Genomic DNA, 17947 nt, shown 5'->3' with positions numbered 1-17947 from the left:
TGTCATTCAGGGATCATTTTATTGGAGTTTTAGGGTTTCTTTCCAGAACTGGAAGCTGGGCTGAGAGCAGAAGCTACAAAAATTATGTTGTACATTCCCAGGTACATATAGAAAAGCAGGCAAATAAATACACATAAACAGACACAAACCAACCAAGAGGTTGAACACACGCACTTGGTGACAGCTGCAATGCAAATACAGGGTGCAATTTGGGCTTTCCTTGATTTACAGTCACTCTGCCCCCAGCCAGGTGAGGTTTAAGCATTTCACACTGCTGTGGCTATTGCTGGGCTTTTCCTTAGAAGCTTTTAAATCCACAGCTCTGGAAAATCACCCCAAATCCAGGTCACCAGCAGGATGCAGTGACCTCCCTCGGTAACTCCACATCCTTCCCAGGCACCACCGGCTCTCCGGAGCAGCCCACATCAGTCCGGGCTCTCGCAGACGTCTCTGCTGAGCTCTTCTCTGTTCTGCAGAGACAGAAGGAAGCACTGGTGAGGCCCCTTCCCAACCTGAGCTGGTGCGATTGGCCTGCTAGATGCATCGAGGAGGAAATTCTCCTTGTTGAAGCTGCGGTTACACCAGGTTGCAGCAATGCCAAGCACTGCGGAGCATCTCCTGGCTGCCTCATGCATCAAGCAAGCCCTTGTGTGCGCGTGGGCCGTGCTCATGTTGGAGAAGGTAAAGTCAGCCCAAACAGCACGGGACAAGGTCCAGCACCCATCACCTCCCCATACAATCCAGCATGACCCAGGTCTGTCAGTCACCCTAAAATTACACCTCTTGCCCTAAGCCTGTGCTGGAAGCTCAGCCGCAGACTCCATCCTCATCCCTACCTGGAGAATTCTGCTGTAGGACAAGGGTGCAAAGGAATCCTCCAGGTAGCGGGTGCCAAAGCCCATGATCCTGTTCACTGCCTGGTTGCAGATGCCCGCCACCTTGGCGGTGAGGTGCACTGTGAAGGCAAACTGGATCTCTTGGGGGTTGACATCGGATCTGCTGGTCGTCATTTCCTTATGGACGTAGACATCGGCCAGGTTCTTGAAGGAGCTGTAGGACATGTCTCTGAAGAACGTCCGTAGCCGCGCGTCTTCCTTCACCTGGTTAAGAAGCAAGTGAATACACGTGAATAACTCGGTGTGTCATCCTTGTGTTGATGCCTTCACTCCACGTTAGGACTGACAGACAGACAGACACGATCACACCCAGTCGGGGAATTAGAAGATGCCATTTCCTTGACTTTACTGTTTCTCTACACCAGGGAAATCAATGGTGGTGCGTTGCCCACGTCCCCTCGACCCATCCAGCTGAGCACAGCTCTCCTCTCACCTGCCTGTCCAGCTCATCTCCTGCACTCCGGAGCAGGGCCACGATTCTCCAGATGGCTGCATCTGCAGAGAGAGATCCCACGTTATCTCCAGCCCTTTCTCCAAACCTCACACCCAATGCTCTGTTTAGCCCCCAGGAAAAATCCCCTGAGCAATGTGTATCCACCTCCATCCCTCCAAATCCCGTCTCAGCCTATTGCCAAGTGACTTTTTAACCTCAACCAGCAAAAACACCCTTGTGACTTCAAATTCCACTCTCCCCAAATCAAGCCCTGATGCTGAAAATCTCCCCCAGTCTTCATAGTGGTCATGTAAGCCCCAAGGTCAGGACTGAAGCAGGGTTTGGGTCCCATGAAGGCTCTGAAGAGCTTCCAAGGGCAACACTCACCGACCCCATCGGCGCTGGCCGGCCGTGATGGCTCCTCACATCCACGTGCTCTGCTCCCCTGGCTCTCACTGCCCTGCACGATCAGCCCTATCTCATCTGAGACTCGTGCATAGTAACCATCAGGCTGCTCCTCATCTGCTGCAAGAAGAACACAGCTTCAGAATCAAGGTTGTCTTTGCTCGCCATGGGTTGGAAGGGAAAAGCAGCCGCAGCGTTGGCTGCATCCACATGGTGCCCATGCCCACCCTGGATCAGTGCACGGTGCTGGTGAACAATGGGGCTGAGCTCTCTGAACTGTAACCAAGTGGCTTCAACGTTCTCACATCCACCAAAGCTTTGAAGAAATCATCTCACTGCTTTCTTACTGGGAAAGGGCTGCAGTGAAGCTACAGGGTGCCCTGCACCCTTCCGCCAGCACCCTTCCCCATAGCAAATCAAAAGTAGCTTAACATTGGCCCTGGAGCAGCTTAAGCTTCAACTGCAGGTCTCAAATACGGTTTAAACTAAACCACCATGTCAGAGGGGGGAAACCTGCGCTTGGATAGCTGCTGCCAAGCATCTGGCTGGGAGGAACTTGCTGCATGCGTAAGTTGCAGCAATGCTGTGTGCTCAAAGCACCGACAGCTTGATCCATTCCTGGGGTAGCAGGTTGAGACTGGAGTCCTCAAAACCTATCCCAAACCTCATCAAGCACCAGGATGGTGATGCTTAGGTTAGAAAACATCTCTAAACACTGTGGAAGTTTAACCCAAAGAAGACCAACAGAGGTCCCTTTGGCAGTAGGGTTGGTTTAGGGTCCGGGCTAGGGGTGGTGTGGTCCTACCTGCTGTGGCCGGAGCCTGGACGTGCCGCAGGGGAAGGCAGCTGGGTCTCTTGGCCCTTGCCCCTGCTGCTGTCTCTCCCTTCTCCTCCTCCGTGTGCTTCTTGAAGGAGAAAACCTTCTTGAGGCTGGCTCTCCTCTTGGAGGCTCTGCCTGGCGACGGGGACGTGCTGGAGTGCCCTGTGGCTCTTTTCACCCCTTCTGATTTGGAGGTGTGAGGAGCTTTGGCATCTTTCTCCTTTGCTTTTTGCCCCATGTTTTCCTTCTGGTCCTCGGGGCTCTTCTTGAAGAGGAAATTTAAGACAGTTTTGAACCAGGTGCGTTGGGTTTTGCCTTGGGAAGAGGTTTTTGTGCTTTTCCTCTTGGGCTCCAGCTCCTCTTTAGAGACCTCCCCAGGAGCTTCGCTGTCATCATCCAATGCCTCATCCAGGTCCAGTGCTTTGGGTCCATCCTCCTGCTCCTTCCTGGGGCTGTGTCTGGCACATGAATACTTGCAGAAGTCGCTCTTTGACCGCTGTAGCTCACCTGCCTTCCTCCCGCGCCCGCCACCTCTCGCCTGCAGTGGTTTCTTTGGGTTCTCACGGCAGCTCAGGGAGCGCTTGACGTAGATCTCCAGCACCTTCTTGGCCCCTTGCCTGTCCAGTGAGAGGATCTTGCCTGCCGGCTGCCTTGCCACATCCCAGCGAGGCTTCTCCGCAGCCAGAGCCTGCATGCTGCTGCAGAGAGGAGCAAGAGCTCAGCCTAAGGGCTGCATTCGCCCAGACACTGCGCAGTCAGGCTGGGCATGGGGGGAACCATTCCCGCTTGGCACGCAAGGATAGGCTGTTTATGTTCCCAGTAAATGATCAACCCTTTTTATAGTTATGGGAACGCTCCTTGTGTAGGTGGCATGAGTGGGGTTTTATGATGGGCTGTAGGCACCGATGATAGAGGAAGCGAAACTGCGGGGAGGGGAGGGGAGATGTGGGCATGTCTTACTGAGAGAGCCTGGTTTACTTCCAGTGCATTTAATACAGCAAGGGTGGATTAAATAGAATCCAGACACTGTGGTACTCTGACTTCCCATATAACAATGAGAAATCACATACGAGCACAACATCTTATGAGTGAATCACACAACCCAGGGATTTTTACTATCTGCCCTTAAAGTATTGACTCTCCTCAATTTCTGCACATTCCCCATCAAGGCTGGGTGCTCCCAGCCCTTGGAGAGGCCAAGGGCAATGTGGGCCCTTGCAAATATTGAAAGTGTGATGGGGAAGGGCTGAGGGACCTGGGGGGTTCAGGCTGGAGAAGAGAAGGCTCAGGGGGACCTGATGGCTGCCTACAAGTGCCTGAGAGGAGGATGGAGCCAGGAGGGGCTGGGCTCTGCTCCCAAGGAACAAGGGATGGGACAAGAGGAAACGGCCTCAAGCTGCCCCAGGGCAGGTTTAGATGGAGCTGAGGAACAATTCCTGCCCCAGAGGGTGCTCAGGCATTGGAACAGGCTGCCCAGGGCAGGGCTGCAGTCACCGTCCCTGCAAGTGTTCACACAGCGTGGAGACGAGGCCTCAGTGCCATGGGTTAGGGGTGGCCTTGGCAGTGCTGGGAATGGTTGGACTGGAGGAGCTGAAAGGGCTTTCCCAACCTGTTTCATTTTATGATTCTATGAAATCTCCTCAGTCAATACTGTCAATATTGGCCCAGCACCCTGCAATGACACAGCCCCTCTGGGAGCTCTCACAGGGCTGTGAATGGAGCTCGGAGCACCCAGCCCTGGCTTTTCTATCGCAGAAGATGCTGCTATTGAAAAACCAGAGCTGTGCCTTGTGCTGGCACTAATTCCAAACCCAGTTTCACTCTTCAGAGACCCAGACCCAACCCAGACATTCTGCACCACTGAACAGTACAAACCCAGCACACTCAGCTGTTCAAACCACCCTGGAGCCCAGCATCACAGATCATAGAAGGACCTTAAGATCAACTAGTTCCAAGCAGGGATCCCTCACCTCACAGCCTCTGCTCACTCTACATGAGCACACCCACCCACCCCAGCTTGGCCTGGTTTTGGATCAAGAAGACACATTTCCTTCATCCAAGCCAACACCAAAGCCACCCATCCACCGAACAAGAAGTCATTGAGCCAGATTTAATCACAGCAAAACAACCACCCCCTTCCTCCTTGGACTCATTCCAGTCCATCGGCCACACCAGTTTCTTGGTTCGCTCTTTCAGTATTTACCTTTCCATCAGTGTTTCTGCCCCTCTGGACATAGGTCAAGACAAGCTCCTCGGCCACGGGCACTAAGGGTCGTCAGGCTCTCCTCGGGGGTGCCTTTTTATACCCATGGCTGGTGGCTGACTAAGTCCTATTTTTAGCAGCCATTCAGGTAGGAGAGCGGCCAATGCTTCCGCCTGGGATCCCGCTATCTCCTCCCTCGTGGGTGTGAGTTTCGCTGGAGGAGAAAGCAATTTCCTTATGACAATCAGCAGCAAAACAGCATAAAAATCACCTGTCACCTGATGTAAGCACTGGCCTCTGAAACCAGCCTCCTAAGCCACGGGGTTTGGTTATTTAATGACTGTAATGCCATTTATGGGGGTTTCTGGGTTGTGTTTGTAAGGAGAAGCCATATGTTTGTCAGATAAATGGGGTTTCAGTGCAGCGAGCAGATTGCCCCACTTATATCCCAGGAGCTTCCAGGGAAGAGGATGCTGGGGGTTGTTATGGAACCATGGATGCTCTGGGGCACGGTGCTATCAGGTTGTTGCCCTGCACAGTGCATGGTGTCAAGGGAGGTGATTCTTCCCCTCTGCTCTGCTCTGGTGATACCCCCTTTGCAGTCCTGATCCAGCTCTGGAGTCCTCAGCACAGGAAAGACACAGAGCTGCTGGAGTGAGGCCAGAGGAGGCCATGGAGATGCTGCGAGGGCTGGAGCAGCTCTGCTCTGGAGCCAGGCTGAGAGAGCTGGGCTGGGGCAGCCCGGACAAGAGAAGGCTCCTGAAGGGGAGACCTCAGAGCAGCTCCAGTGCCTGAAGGGGCTGCAGGAAAGCTGGAGAGGGGCTTGGGACAAGGGATGTAGGGACAGGCCAAGGGGAATGGCTTTAACCTGCCCCAGGAGAGACTGAGATGAGCTCTTAGGCAAAAGCTCTTCCCTGTGAGGGTGCTGAGGCGCTGGCACAGGGTGCCCAGAGAAGCTGTGACTGCCCCATCCCTAGCAGTGTTCAAGGTCAGGTTGGACACAGGGGCTTGGAGCAAGCTGCTCTATGGAAGGGGTCCCTGCCCATGGCAGCGGTTGGAGCTGGAGGAGCTTTAAGGTCCCTTCAGTACAAACCAGGCTGTGACTCTGTGAGTCTATGACTGAACTACATCTTTGGAACCCTTCCTGGGGTCCTTCGGACAGCCCCATGCGCCCACCTTAAACTGTGAAACAGGACCTGGATCTATTGCACCCCCATAGCTCCCATTCCGCCTTGCCCGGGGACAGAGCATCTCTCAGGCTGTACAACTCAGCATCTGCCCCTGGGCTAAGCAAATCTTTACACCCTTCTTACACCACAGATCCATTTGGCCCCACAGCCGCCCCCCTGCACGCCGTGACCGTGTCCCACCATCCCCATTGCTATTTTGCCATCTGATGGCAATACGTTGCACTGCACCTTGCGGGACGGTGCTGGACGCGCATGGGAAGCCCCGCGGCAGGATTCCCTCTTCAGCACTGCTGCATTTTCTCTCGTTCCCACTCAGGACGATGTTGCCCTTTTATCCAGCTCCCCCTGGATAAGAACGGTCTGGTAACGGTTTGAAACTGTCCGGCATGACTTTTCTTTGGTTTTCTACAAACTTTCCGTGCCGTAATGTCCTGTAACTGCGAGGGATCCAGTTCATCCCCCTGCACTTCTCCTGAGCCTCCACCGATGAGTCAGAGCCTGCTATTGATCAGGAATTCCCTGGCTTTGTTCTTCAGCATCGCCATCTACCCCTGATAAATAATTAAACCATGAGGAGCTCCGGGCTATCTCACACATGAGCACGTCCTTCCATGAGCAGGTCGATTCCCGTCCATGAGGAGATTCACAGTCAGTGTTATTGGGTTTTTCCTCTGTAACATCCATAAAATGAAAAGCCAAACCCACTCTGGCTATGGGGCACAGTTTGGTCACCTCCCGTTTGGAGATCTTGCTACTGAAGAGCATCCAAGTCTGAGTCCAAACACTGACCCTGCTCATGGAGGACTTCTCAGGATTAAACTGGGAATCAGTGTCAGCTTTTCCTCTTGTAGTAGTGTTTATGGACACAGCCTGAAGATGGGATCCCAAAGTGATGCCAGGAAATATCTTGACCTGAACTGTAATTCTGGATCTAGTCCTTGATCCAGTTTAGATCCCTTCTGGGATTTGGGGCATGCTTGATCCTAATAGGAGAGAAACACAACAAAAAGATGTTTGCAAGAGCCCTGGGACAAAGCAAAAGCCCATTTCCAGCACTGGGTGGGAATGAGAAAGTGAACTCGAAACGGGGCCATGGGGAGGGAGCACACAATGTGAGGCTGCCATTTCAGGCCAGCAACGCTGGAAAAGCAGAACTGAAAGGACACGGAAGTAGGGGAAAACCAGTTTATTTACAGGAACTTGCTCCAAAAGACGGGAAAACGCAAGGGAGCGGCGTTCCCTGCACAGAGCTGTGAGGGTTACAGTGAGCTCGGGAGAAGGCAGGAGTCAGATCACCCAGATCCCTTGGGAGCCAGGCAGACAGGCTCCAGGCTGAGGCTGGACATCAGGAAAAGCCTCCTATGCAGGAGGGTGAGACAACCTCAAACGGGTGTCCAGAGGGGTCACCATCCTTGGTGGGCTTCAAGATGTGGCTAGCCAAAGCCATGGCCAACCCAACTGCTGCTGGAGGCACTTGTGCTTTCAGTGCACCACAGAGGTCCCTTCCTGGCCACAAAGGTAGGTGGAGGTTCAGATGTGAACCACAACGGTGGTGCTGTGGCAACAGCCACGCTTTGGACAGACAGCACAGCCAACGTGGCCTCGGTGGAAACCTCTCAGCCCAGTTCCTCTGACCCAAGAGGGTGACAGGCACCAGCCACCAAATCCAACTCTCTTTTTGTCCAGCCCTGGGACTGATTTTAGGTGCTGTCCTCATGCACGCTGCATGAGTGTTCTCAGTTCATAGAACAGTAGAATCCCAGACTGGGTTGGGTTGGAAGGGACCTTAAAGCTTCTCCAGCTCCAACCCCTGCCACGGCCAGGGACACCTTCCATAGAGCAGCTTGCTCCAAGGCCCTGTGTCCAACCTGGCCTTGAACACTGCCAGGGATGGGGCAGCCACAGCTTCTCTGGGCACCCTGTGCCAGCGCCTCAGCACCCTCACAGGGAAGAGCTTCTGCCTTAGATCCAACCTGAACTTGCCCTGTTTCAGTCTGAACCCATCACCCCTTGTCCTGTCACTACAGTCCCTGATGAAGAGGCCCTCTCCAGCATCCAGTTTGCTGCTGTGCATCACCCTGACCCAAACACCACTGGACCAGGGGCTGATGAAGCGCAAATGGGGACCTCCAGGGAATGAAGAACCTGCAGACCTTTGGAGAAGGCCCTATGGGGCACCCACCTGCGTGTGCCACCACCCTGGACCCCAGCCATGGTGACAGTCTCCATGAGACTGCTGCGTGCTCTCCCTCCCCACAACAATACCCTGCACAAGCAGCAGTTACTCAGCTGTTTACCCAAAGGGATGGGTCCGTGTTCCAGGAAAGCAGCAGGTTTACAGCCCTCCTGCCTCTGTTTACTGCAGGGAAGAGATACATCGTGCCAGGAAGGACACAAGGGCTTCCTGGGAGCATGGAAAGAGCTTATCGTTGCAGTCCATCCTTCCAAAGGTGACCCTTGATTTGCACCCTCCAAGATGCCTCTGGAGCCCTGTTACTCAGCACAAGGAGGCTTGAGGGCTTTTGGCAGCTTCCCAAACGGGAAATCCTCATCCAAGTCCAGCAGGATCCTTACTCATAGCAGGAAAAGCAAGTGATGGGAGCACTGGGGTCACCAACCATCACCTGCTCCAGCAAAACAAACCACACAGGCTGAAGTGAGGGATGCTCCGGAGCCCTCAGGGCTGTTTCCATAGCAAGAAAACATGGGAATGTCTTGTTAGGATAAGTTAGGACATCCTTGTTAGGAAAAACACATCCATGGGTGCCTATTCCAAGAGCTGCACAGGGACAGGACGGGACAGCTACCTAGGAAGGGTCAGCATTCCCACCAAACCTGCCCTCAGGCCTGGGCAGGTCTTACACTGACCCTGCTGGGTTTCACCCCAAAAAGGATCTGGCTTTCCTCGCCCCTAGGCGGAAAGAAGGATGTGGTCTGGTGCTTCACTGCACCTTGCTGCTGTGGTCCAGCCCCAGGCTGCAGCTTGGCTGGGTGCTGGGTAACCTCCAGCCCCTTCTCCTAGTCAGGCTCTCCCAAGCCTGCTGTCACTGCTCATTTACCCACTCGAACTTCTCACTTCCTTCTCCTCTGTCTCTCACCTCACCAAACACTTGGGTTTTGCCAAGGAGCTGGTGATGTTTTCTGGAAGCAGAACTTCCCAGGCAGTGTTTCTGGAGACGTTGGCAACCAGCACTCACGTGTCCCACCACCGAAAGCCCACCAGCATCCCCAGGCTTCGGTTAATGGGTGTAAAGCAGTTTTGCAGGAGCAACACCAGTTACAGCAAAGGGGGCTGCAGTTTCAGGCTGGTACCAACCCATTTTGGTGGAAGCCTCAGTCACCAACCCCTGGCAAAGCTTTTCACAAGACAGCTCCCAGAGCCACTCACAGCATCACTGCCCCAGGCTGGTGCTGATGCAGCCCCAAGACTGTAACTTGGGCTTGGGAAAGGGTCTGGAGCAGGTATGAGGCAGCAGGATCATTTCTGCAGTGCTGCAAAACCAGGGTTGGAAGGAACTCACCTTTTCCTATAAGCCACAAAGCACGATGCTGCTTCACGACCTGTACCTGCGCTTGTCACCTCGCTACAGAACACCACGTCTTTGCACTGTCTTTACCCATCAAGCTGCCCCAGGGCAGGTTTAGATGGAGCTGAGGAACAATTCCTGCCCCAGAGGGTGCTCAGGCATTGGAACAGGCTGCCCAGGGCAGGGCTGCAGTCACCGTCCCTGCAAGTGTTCACACAGCGTGGAGACGAGGCCTCAGCGCCATGGGTTAGGGGTGGCCTGGGCAGTGCTGGGAATGGTTGGACTGGATGAGCTGAAAGGGCTTTTCCACCCTGGATGAATCTATGCTCAGCTGCTGCACTCTGGTTTAGGGCTGCCAAGCTTGGGGACAAGATCTGGGTGCCCAAAGGTGCTGGTTTTCAATGAGGATGGCTTGGATTTCCCCAGTTTCAAGCCTTCAACCAGCAGGAAGTGGGATTTTCAACCTTAAACAGCCCCAGGTTTATTTGCTCAAGGAAAAGCCACGTGAAAACATGAGTGGCTGGTTTTGGATTTCACACACACAGTTGTTCCTCGCAGGGCACTGACAGTACCAGGGGGTGGCTGGAATTCCTGCTTCCAACTCCAAGCAAATAACCACGTTTCTGACCATGAGTAATGTTCCTTACTGGCTGCGTTTCTCTTCACATTACTTACACAGCTGATTACAAACAGCAATAAAGAGGGAAAGGAGTTAAAACGAGACCCAGCTTAGGGCATCCATGCAGCCAGGGCCGATCCAGGCAGGTGGTTCAGCACAATCCCACCCTTAACCACAGGAGCAAGCCCACAAGTCAGTGGGACTGCAGTCTCTGCAGTGGAAGTCCATTCTCAAACTGGGAAGTGGCTCAGATCCAGACCAGTGTGGTCAGGCTCCGGGCCACCACTCGCTGCAAAAGCACTGGGGTAGATGCTCAACCCCAAGCACGTGCTCCAGTGCTCTTTACTCAGCACATCTTGCTGCAAGAATGGGCTTTAGCAGCAAGTTTGAACCTTAATGATAGGCAACCAAATTTACACAGCAAAAACCTCAGGCTCCCTCCCCAAAGGACAGAAAAGAAGCGAGCAGGAGACGAGCCCGTGTTCTCCTGCACCTTGGGGCTGAGGGACAGCTTCTGGGTGTGTTTTGCTAATGAAGCCCCAGAGATGTCACTGCTTTGGCTCAGGGTGGGTTTTGAGACGCAGGAGCAGCTCTGTAGCCTCGTGTCCAGGAGATGCCAGAGGCATCAGCATGCCCCAGCAGAGAACAAGTCTGTGATGCACTGCAAGTGCCACCATCAATGACTTCCTATGGTGAAACCTCCAGTGGGTCTTCTTTCAAGTCTTCCTGGTCCTCGCTTTCCTGCTCCAGCTGCTCCACCTTGCTGGATTTCTCATGGATGATCTCCCCAGGAGTCTTCAAAAACCTGTAATACATTTGCTGAATGGCTTTAAGAGCACGTCCCAGCCCCAAACCAGGCTGTAAATCCTGGAGCTCTTGCCCTCATCAGCTGAGCTCTGGAGCTCCCCAGAGGGTATCTGCCATCCTTGGCTTTGCTAAGCATCCCAGCTCTTGCTTTGCACCCAGGATGCACCAAGCCTGGAAGACAAAGCTCAGCACTCAGCAGTCCAGAGCTGGCATTTTAACTCCAAACCAGGCCCAGGGAAGCAGCCAGCACTGAAACCAAGAGGCTCCTGGCTTATTTTCACCCCTTCCTCTATCTGGAGGTGAACTTCAGACCTGGTGTCACTGGGGATCTTGCTGGATGAAGCAGCTGCCAACATCTGGAGCCCATCACCTTCCCATGCCCCACCTGCAGTGCCCCAGGCACCCCTGGTGTGCTCCAGCTCACCTGAATAACAGCTTCTGCCCTGGCTCCTTTTTGATGATGTTGAGTTTGTAGTAATGTCTGAGCGCTCGTGACATCTTCTCGTAGGTCATGTTCATCCGGTTCTGGAAGGAGAAAAGAACTGGGAGGTCTGCATAAAAGCACTGACATATGGCTTGGGTCTGTCTGCAGCAGGGCCACACGTGGGACATCTGAGGTGGTTCTTGGGCACTGCAAGCTGCAATATGGGTCCCTAACCCAGCCTTGCTCCTGGGTCCATATCCATTACAGTTTGCTTCCTAGGGGATAAGCCTCCCTCCTTAATCACCAGGAGGTTGGCATCCCTCACCAGCCCTGCACCCACTGTCTCACCCTTCCCAATCCCTGTGCCATCAGCTCTGGAGAACAGGTCCTGAAAGCAACATGCAGAAGGCCAGGAATGACAGATTGGTTCCCAACTGCATTTACCTTGTGGTTGCCCCAGAGCTGGGCAAGCCCGTTTGGGTTCACAACCCGGAAGATCTTGGCTTCCTTATCTTCCCACTTGATGTAAGGCTCATAGCGGCTGTCGGAGAGGAGCTGGTACACATAATCCCACAGCAACCTGCAGTCTGAGTGTTGGGGGAGAATAAATAGGCACAGAGCTCCCACTAAGGCTCCAGTGAGGGTCAGTCAGCAAGAGAACTGCACATGCTAGCAATGGTAATAAAGAAAAGAGCCCAGAGCTCATGCACACCACTTTTCACAATGGATTATTTGCCTACAGGAAACCTGGAGAGGGGCTTTGGACAAGGGCGTGTAGGGACAGGCCATGGGGAATGGCTTTAACCTGCCAGAGGGGAGACTGAGATGAGCTCTTAGGCAGAAGCTCTTCCCTGTGAGGGTGCTGAGGCGCTGGCACAGGGTGCCCAGAGAAGCTGTGGCTGCCCCATCCCTGGCAGTGTTCAAGGGCAGGTTGGACACAGGGGCTTGGAGCAAGCTGCTCTATGGAAGGTGTCCCTGCCCATGGCAAGGGTTGGAACTGGAGGAGCTTTAAGCTGCCTTCAACCCAAACCAGTCTGGGATTCCAGGATCTCAAAACACTAACAGGAACTGCAGTTTTTCAGGTGAAGAAGCTGCTGCATGGAACAGACCGAGGTGCGACAGATGGGCAGACAGGACAAAGCACAAGCTCATTGTCCCCAGGAATCAGGCTATAAATTCATATTTACCTGCAATTCTCCCATCCACTGGGGCTGACAGGGCTGTAGGAAAAGAGCAGATGGCATCTGCCGTGCAGCTGCCCTCTGAGCTGTGATAGGAGAGGTTCAGGGGCCCTGCATGGCTGCAGGACGTGGGCTGTTCTGCACAACCCAGGCAGGAGGAAACAGCCATTGGAGCAGCCTCAGCACTGCAGCCCATCCCTGGAAATAAAACAAAGCCAAAGCAACCCTGTGGTGCATTACAGCAGGTCCCAGGAGATCTTCCAAAGCTCCAAAATTGGTGAGAAGGGACAGCCCAGGCTGGTTATCAGCCCAGACAGAGGACAGGGATGCTAAGGAAACCTTGGGATTTTCCCAAGGCAAGAGCAGCAGGAGGTCCAGGGGGATTACAGGAGATGCCAAGGAGGGTGAGGAACAGATACAGAAAAGCTGGTACAGGTGAATGCACCAGAACACAGACTCTTGTACTATAAATTGTTGTGGAGGCTTAAGATGCTCATCACCCTACAACTGAACTGACAAAAGAACCGAGGAAAACACTCCCAGAGCCACCCCAGCACAAAGCCATTTCCCTTATGGGCACACATAAGCCTCACTGGCCCTGACCAGCCTCACCTGGGCCTCTCCCCACTGGCCCAGAAGCTCTATTTAAGCTCAGCCCTGGATCCCCATTCACTTCCCAGCTATGCTGCAGGAGGACTGGTTTCTAGCCAGGGCTGTGCCTCTGCCTGGTTAGCAACCCTCTCTGATCCAGATCTGTCCATAGACAGACTTCCTAATGTAGCTACAGCCCTACCTGGCCACTATGGACCCACCTAGACCTGATCTGATCAGACCTGCTCCATCACTAAAAGCTTTCCTAATGACCTGGACTCTGCTGGACCTGGCTGCCACCTCCAGGACTGTCCTGCTACCCTCAAATAGGATGGGATGGGTTCAGCTGCTTGAACTTCAGACCCCAGATGCATGCAACCCACTGTAGCTGAGGACAAGTTCTGCTTGACGGACAGCTGCCATCCTCCATCATACCTTTCTCTGTGCTCCTGGCTTCTCTGAAGGGTGAGTTCAGCAAAGGGCTGCACACCAGAACTCTGCGTTGAGTCTTAATGTACTGAAGTATTTCATACAGCACATCACCTGCAGGGAAGGGAAGTCTGCTCAGATGACTTGGTGTTGCAGTCTCTCTCAGTTGATGTTGTTGCTTAGATTTCTGTGCCACAAAGAGGTTGTTCCCATCCCAAAGCATTTACAGTCCAGACAGACTAAAGGCAGAGGGCTGTCCTGGTCTCCAGCACCCAACTGGCCAGAGCTAAAGCCTGCTGGGACCCATCCAGCCCCTCTCAGCATATCACAGCTTGTGCTGTACTTGGATGGGCCTCACAAACACCCTTGCACTGAGTCTAACCTGAGCTCGGAGCTCGATATCTGAAGTCATCCTTGGTGAGGATGCACAGGGCTTTGCCGTTCATTTCAAACTTGCTGTCGTCAGCTGGCCGAAGGGAGAACTCTGTCTCAGCCCATCTTAGCCAGTGGATCACGTCCTCCTTGCTCCACAGGGAGGGCTGGATTCCTGAAACCAGGGGCATCCTCTGAAACAACTCAGTCTCCACACAGTATTTCACACAGTATGCTAAAGATTGGAAGGGACCTCAAAAGATCATCTAGTCCAATCCCCCTGCCGGAGCAGGAACACCTAGATAATGTTACACAGGAATGTGTCCAGGCGGGTTTTGAATGTCTCCAGGGAAGGAGACTCCACAACCTCCCTGGGCAGCCTGTTCCAGTGTTCCCTCACCCTCACTGAGAAGAAGTTTCTTCTCAAGTTTAAGTGGAACCTCTTGTGTTCCAGTTTGTACCCATTACCCCTTGTCCTATCATTGTTTGCCACTGAGTAGAGCCTGCCTCCATCCTCGTGACACTCCCCGTTTATATATTTATAGACACTTATAAGGTCACCCCTCAGTCTCCTCTTCTCCAAACTATAGAGACCCAGCTCCCTCAGTCTTTCCTCATAAGGGAGATGCTCCACTCCCTTAATCATCTTAGTTGCCCTCCAAAACTGCTCAGGGAGGGGGCAAGGCGGGACACCGGTTCTTTCTATCACCAAACTTTCCCTTTAGATTAAGAACTCAAGTCAAAAGCACCCCAAAGAGAGAAAATGAACCCTGATGACTGGTGCATCTTGTGCCCCTTGACCACAGGGAGTGGGCTCTGGGTGGGACACCACGGCTGTACCCACAATATTCCACCCTGTGGGAACGCCTGGGGTTTTAAGCAGCGTGGACTGGCTCAACATCGACTCACTCAGCCCGCCTGGAAGCGTGAAGATCTCCCCCTCGCTGCTGGGTGGGTGCCTGGCCTGGGATGGGGCTGGTATCGAAGCTGTGACAGCAGAGCTGGGGGAGCTGATGGCTGCTTGACCCTGGGAAAAGAGATCAAACACATCAGTGAGGCAATTCCCAGCTCTGGTCCTGCCTTTGCTTTGGATATGGCTCCACCACAGTAAATACTGCTCCAATCTGGTTTCTCACAGCAGCATGATGTGCTGTGTGCTGCTCTTCCACACTGGCTCTAGGTAGGTCCTTTGTCAGCCCCAGGATGAATCTCTGGTTGCCCAAGAGACCGTGAGTAACCAGAGATCCCCCACTTTTTCCCCAGCTCTTTAGCACCTTTCCTTTAGTACCTGCCCTCATCCAGGCTCTGGATGTGGGCTATCCATCCCCAGGGTTCCATGGCTGCAGGGAAGTAAAAGATGGAGCCAAGCCTGGCAGAGCCAGGTGCCTGTGCTGGTTCCTGTTTCCTGGAGCACCCTCAGATGCTTCTTGGATGCCTTACAGTTAAGGAGAGCCCTTCAAGTCTTTAGAGTCATTAAAATAATGTAAAACTGGTAATAGTGCTTAGATGTTTGTCTTAATAACACTGCGTGAAGAGATCTCTAACTTTTTCTGCAGGGATCATTTGGGCATAAGTGGGAATAGCCATCCCATGGTTTAGGGAGATGTCTGTTCACCTTGCTCACATGCCATGAAATCCCAGAACCTCAAGAATTACTCCTTCCTCTTGGTTAGAGAGCCCCTCCAGCATCACTGACTGGGGAAGATGGTCTGTGCTGGGAGGAGAAGCAGCCCCATCATCAGCATCTCTGCCTCCAGATCTCACCCAGAGCACGTGAGCCAGGAGGGAGCTCTCATCCTTTCAGCCCCATCTAGATCCTGAAATATTGCTGCCAGCCAAGCAGATAATGATTTCTCTCAAAAGTCTATTAATGTGAATCCCAGCAATTTCTCAGCGTCATTCTCTGGAAAATTAACAGTTTTGCCTACAAATAGTATTTCCTGAAGCTCCAATACCTGCTCAGGTGGATGTTTGGAGGTGGTCAGAGCAGCCAGCGCTCCTCAGTGCATAGAAGGGTCAGAGGAGCTGAGCCCCTGTGAAAATCAGGCTGAAGAACATCACGATATGCAATGGGAGAGCAGAAGGTGCCAGATGTATTTTAAATGCAGAGCTGGTGTGCCCAGAATGAGAAGCACACGGGCTAAGTGCTTCATCTTCTGGGGAAAACACTTCACCATCCCCTGCACTGGGCACTGGGGAGGCCGCACCTCGAATCCTGTGTTCAGCTCTGGGCCCCTCACTGCAGGAGAGACCTTGAGGTGCTGGAGCGGGGCCAGAGAAGGGCAGCGGAGCTGGTGCAGGGCCTGGAGCACAAGTGTGATGGGGAAGGGCTGAGGGACCTGGGGGGTTCAGGCTGGAGAAGAGAAGGCTCAGGGGGGACCTGATGGCTGTCTACAAGTGCCTGAGAGGAGGATGGAGCCAGGAGGGGCTGGGCTCTGCTCCCAAGGAACAAGGGATGGGACAAGAGGAAACGGCCTCAAGCTGCCCCAGGGCAGGTTTAGATGGAGCTGAGGAACAATTCCTGCCCCAGAGGGTGCTCAGGCATTGGAACAGGCTGCCCAGGGCAGGGCTGCAGGCACCGTCCCTGCAAGTGTTCACACAGCGTGGAGACGAGGCCTCAGTGCCATGGGTTAGGGGTGGCCTGGGCAGTGCTGGGAATGGTTGGACTGGATGAGCTGAAAGGGCTTTCCCAGCCTGCTTCATTTTGTGGTTCCCTGTGATCCTTCCAGCAGGAGGAATGTAGGAGTTTGGTGATGGGAAAGGGGTTTTCTTCAGCAGGAGGATGAGTGTGACTCAACTCCCTGCTAGCAGGTGAGTGATTGCTGCCTGGCTCGGAGGTTTAGCAAAGCACAAGCAGCTCTGTGACACAGGAAACCAGTGAAAATCCAGTTTAAACTTTGAACAAGAACAGAAGAGACCTTTCAGATTCATTCTGAGCAATAAGCTACAGGGAAAAATCAAAGTGAAAGAAATTAGTGGAGTATTTTGCCTAAAACTTCTCTAATAAAAGATATTTTAGTTTTCTCCCACCTGTGTGCCTCCCTCACAATAAGGCTTACAATAAAAACAGAACAAGTGTTTGGTATTTTTCCTGCTCCTAAAGATTTCTAGGGCATAAGAGATTCCTTCTGAGTTGTTAGTACTTGATATTGATTTTTATCACTTTACACCAGTTTCCTGCTCTTGCTTTTTTTCCTGCTTTGCTGCTTCCACATGGCAGCATTTCCTTGCTTCGTGAGGAAGTGTTGTCCTTGGAAAGGTTTGAGGGGCAAAAGCAAGGAAAAGGGGATGAAAACGACCCTCCCGGTGAGAGCCGCTTTCTGCTTGGTCCCATATGGGGGCTATGGAGCCCCCCTGCTGCTTCGGGCTCCCTGAGGCCATTTGGAGGAGGATGGGATCACCCCGCATCCCCAGCCTCAACTTCCAGCCCCTACTGAGGGTGGCAAACCGGGGCTGGAGGGAGCAGGAGGGGCAGCTCTTACCTGCATCCCCGGTGGCGGCGGGCGGCCGGTGCCCACCGCGGTACCCCCCGGTGTCCGGCGCGAACGGGTCCCGTCCCTGCGGCCGCTGAGACTTCAGCGAGATCCTTCCGGGAAACGAAATCGAAACGAGCCGCAGCGGCGGGAGGCAGGAGCGCGGCGGGGCCAGCGCCCGGGGATTCCCCCCGCCTCACTCCCGGTGCTGCGGTCCCGCGCCTCCTTCACCACAGCCGCCGCCACTTCCGACCGGGGCATTTGGGCGCCGTCCGCTGCCAGCACCGGCGGGCCCGGTTCTCCCGGGGTCCCATCCAGCGGCAGAGGAGGGAGCGCTCCCGGGAGGCTCGAATGGCTGGTGCCGTCCTTTGTCCGCACCGGGAGCGGGCCGGGCGGGACCGGGTGCCCCATGGGATGCAGACCGGGACGGGACCGGGTGCCCCATGGGATGCAGACCGGGCGGGACGGGGGGCCCCATGGGATGCAGACCGGGACCGGACCTGGGGCTCCATGGGATGCAGACCGGGACCAGGGGCCCCATGGGATGCAGACCGGGCGGGACCGGGTGCCCCATGGG

At 54.0% G+C, this 17947-nt stretch overlaps 2 protein-coding genes across 4 annotated transcripts; both read right to left on the bottom strand.

Annotated features, from left to right (window-relative positions):
* LOC134167225 (uncharacterized) lies at positions 1–5079 on the bottom strand. Of its 2 annotated transcripts, none has more exons than XM_062625646.1 (6): positions 4758–5079; positions 2540–3252; positions 1717–1851; positions 1330–1391; positions 837–1100; positions 1–470 (listed from the first exon to the last, which is right to left on the bottom strand). In XM_062625646.1, the coding sequence occupies exons 1-6, from the start codon at positions 4787–4789 to the stop codon at positions 426–428; spliced, it is 1251 nt and encodes a 416-aa protein (XP_062481630.1). In that variant the 5' UTR covers positions 4790–5079; the 3' UTR covers positions 1–425. The 2 variants fall into 2 exon arrangements, with proteins under 2 accessions (XP_062481630.1, XP_062481629.1); XM_062625645.1 differs by having other exon boundaries at positions 1717–1854; positions 4758–5077.
* A 5029-nt stretch (positions 5080–10108) lies between these two features.
* Positions 10109–17712, bottom strand: ETV7 (ETS variant transcription factor 7). 2 transcript variants are annotated; one of them, XM_062625656.1, is made up of 8 exons: positions 17380–17712; positions 14807–14924; positions 13908–14072; positions 13532–13639; positions 12512–12703; positions 11769–11911; positions 11325–11425; positions 10109–10898 (listed from the first exon to the last, which is right to left on the bottom strand). In XM_062625656.1, the coding sequence occupies exons 1-8, from the start codon at positions 17383–17385 to the stop codon at positions 10781–10783; spliced, it is 951 nt and encodes a 316-aa protein (XP_062481640.1). In that variant the 5' UTR covers positions 17386–17712; the 3' UTR covers positions 10109–10780. The 2 variants fall into 2 exon arrangements, with proteins under 2 accessions (XP_062481640.1, XP_062481641.1); XM_062625657.1 differs by lacking the exon at positions 13908–14072.
* Between the last annotated feature and the right edge of the window lie 235 nt (positions 17713–17947).

Source organism: Pezoporus occidentalis, unplaced genomic scaffold (genome assembly GCF_034315485.1).
Source record: "Pezoporus occidentalis ecotype Australia unplaced genomic scaffold, CSIRO_AGI_Poc_V1 ctg280, whole genome shotgun sequence".
Lineage (NCBI taxonomy): Eukaryota > Metazoa > Chordata > Aves > Psittaciformes > Psittacidae > Pezoporus > Pezoporus occidentalis.
The sequence above is the reverse complement of the archived record's forward strand: the minus strand, read 5'-3'. Positions and strand labels throughout refer to the sequence as shown.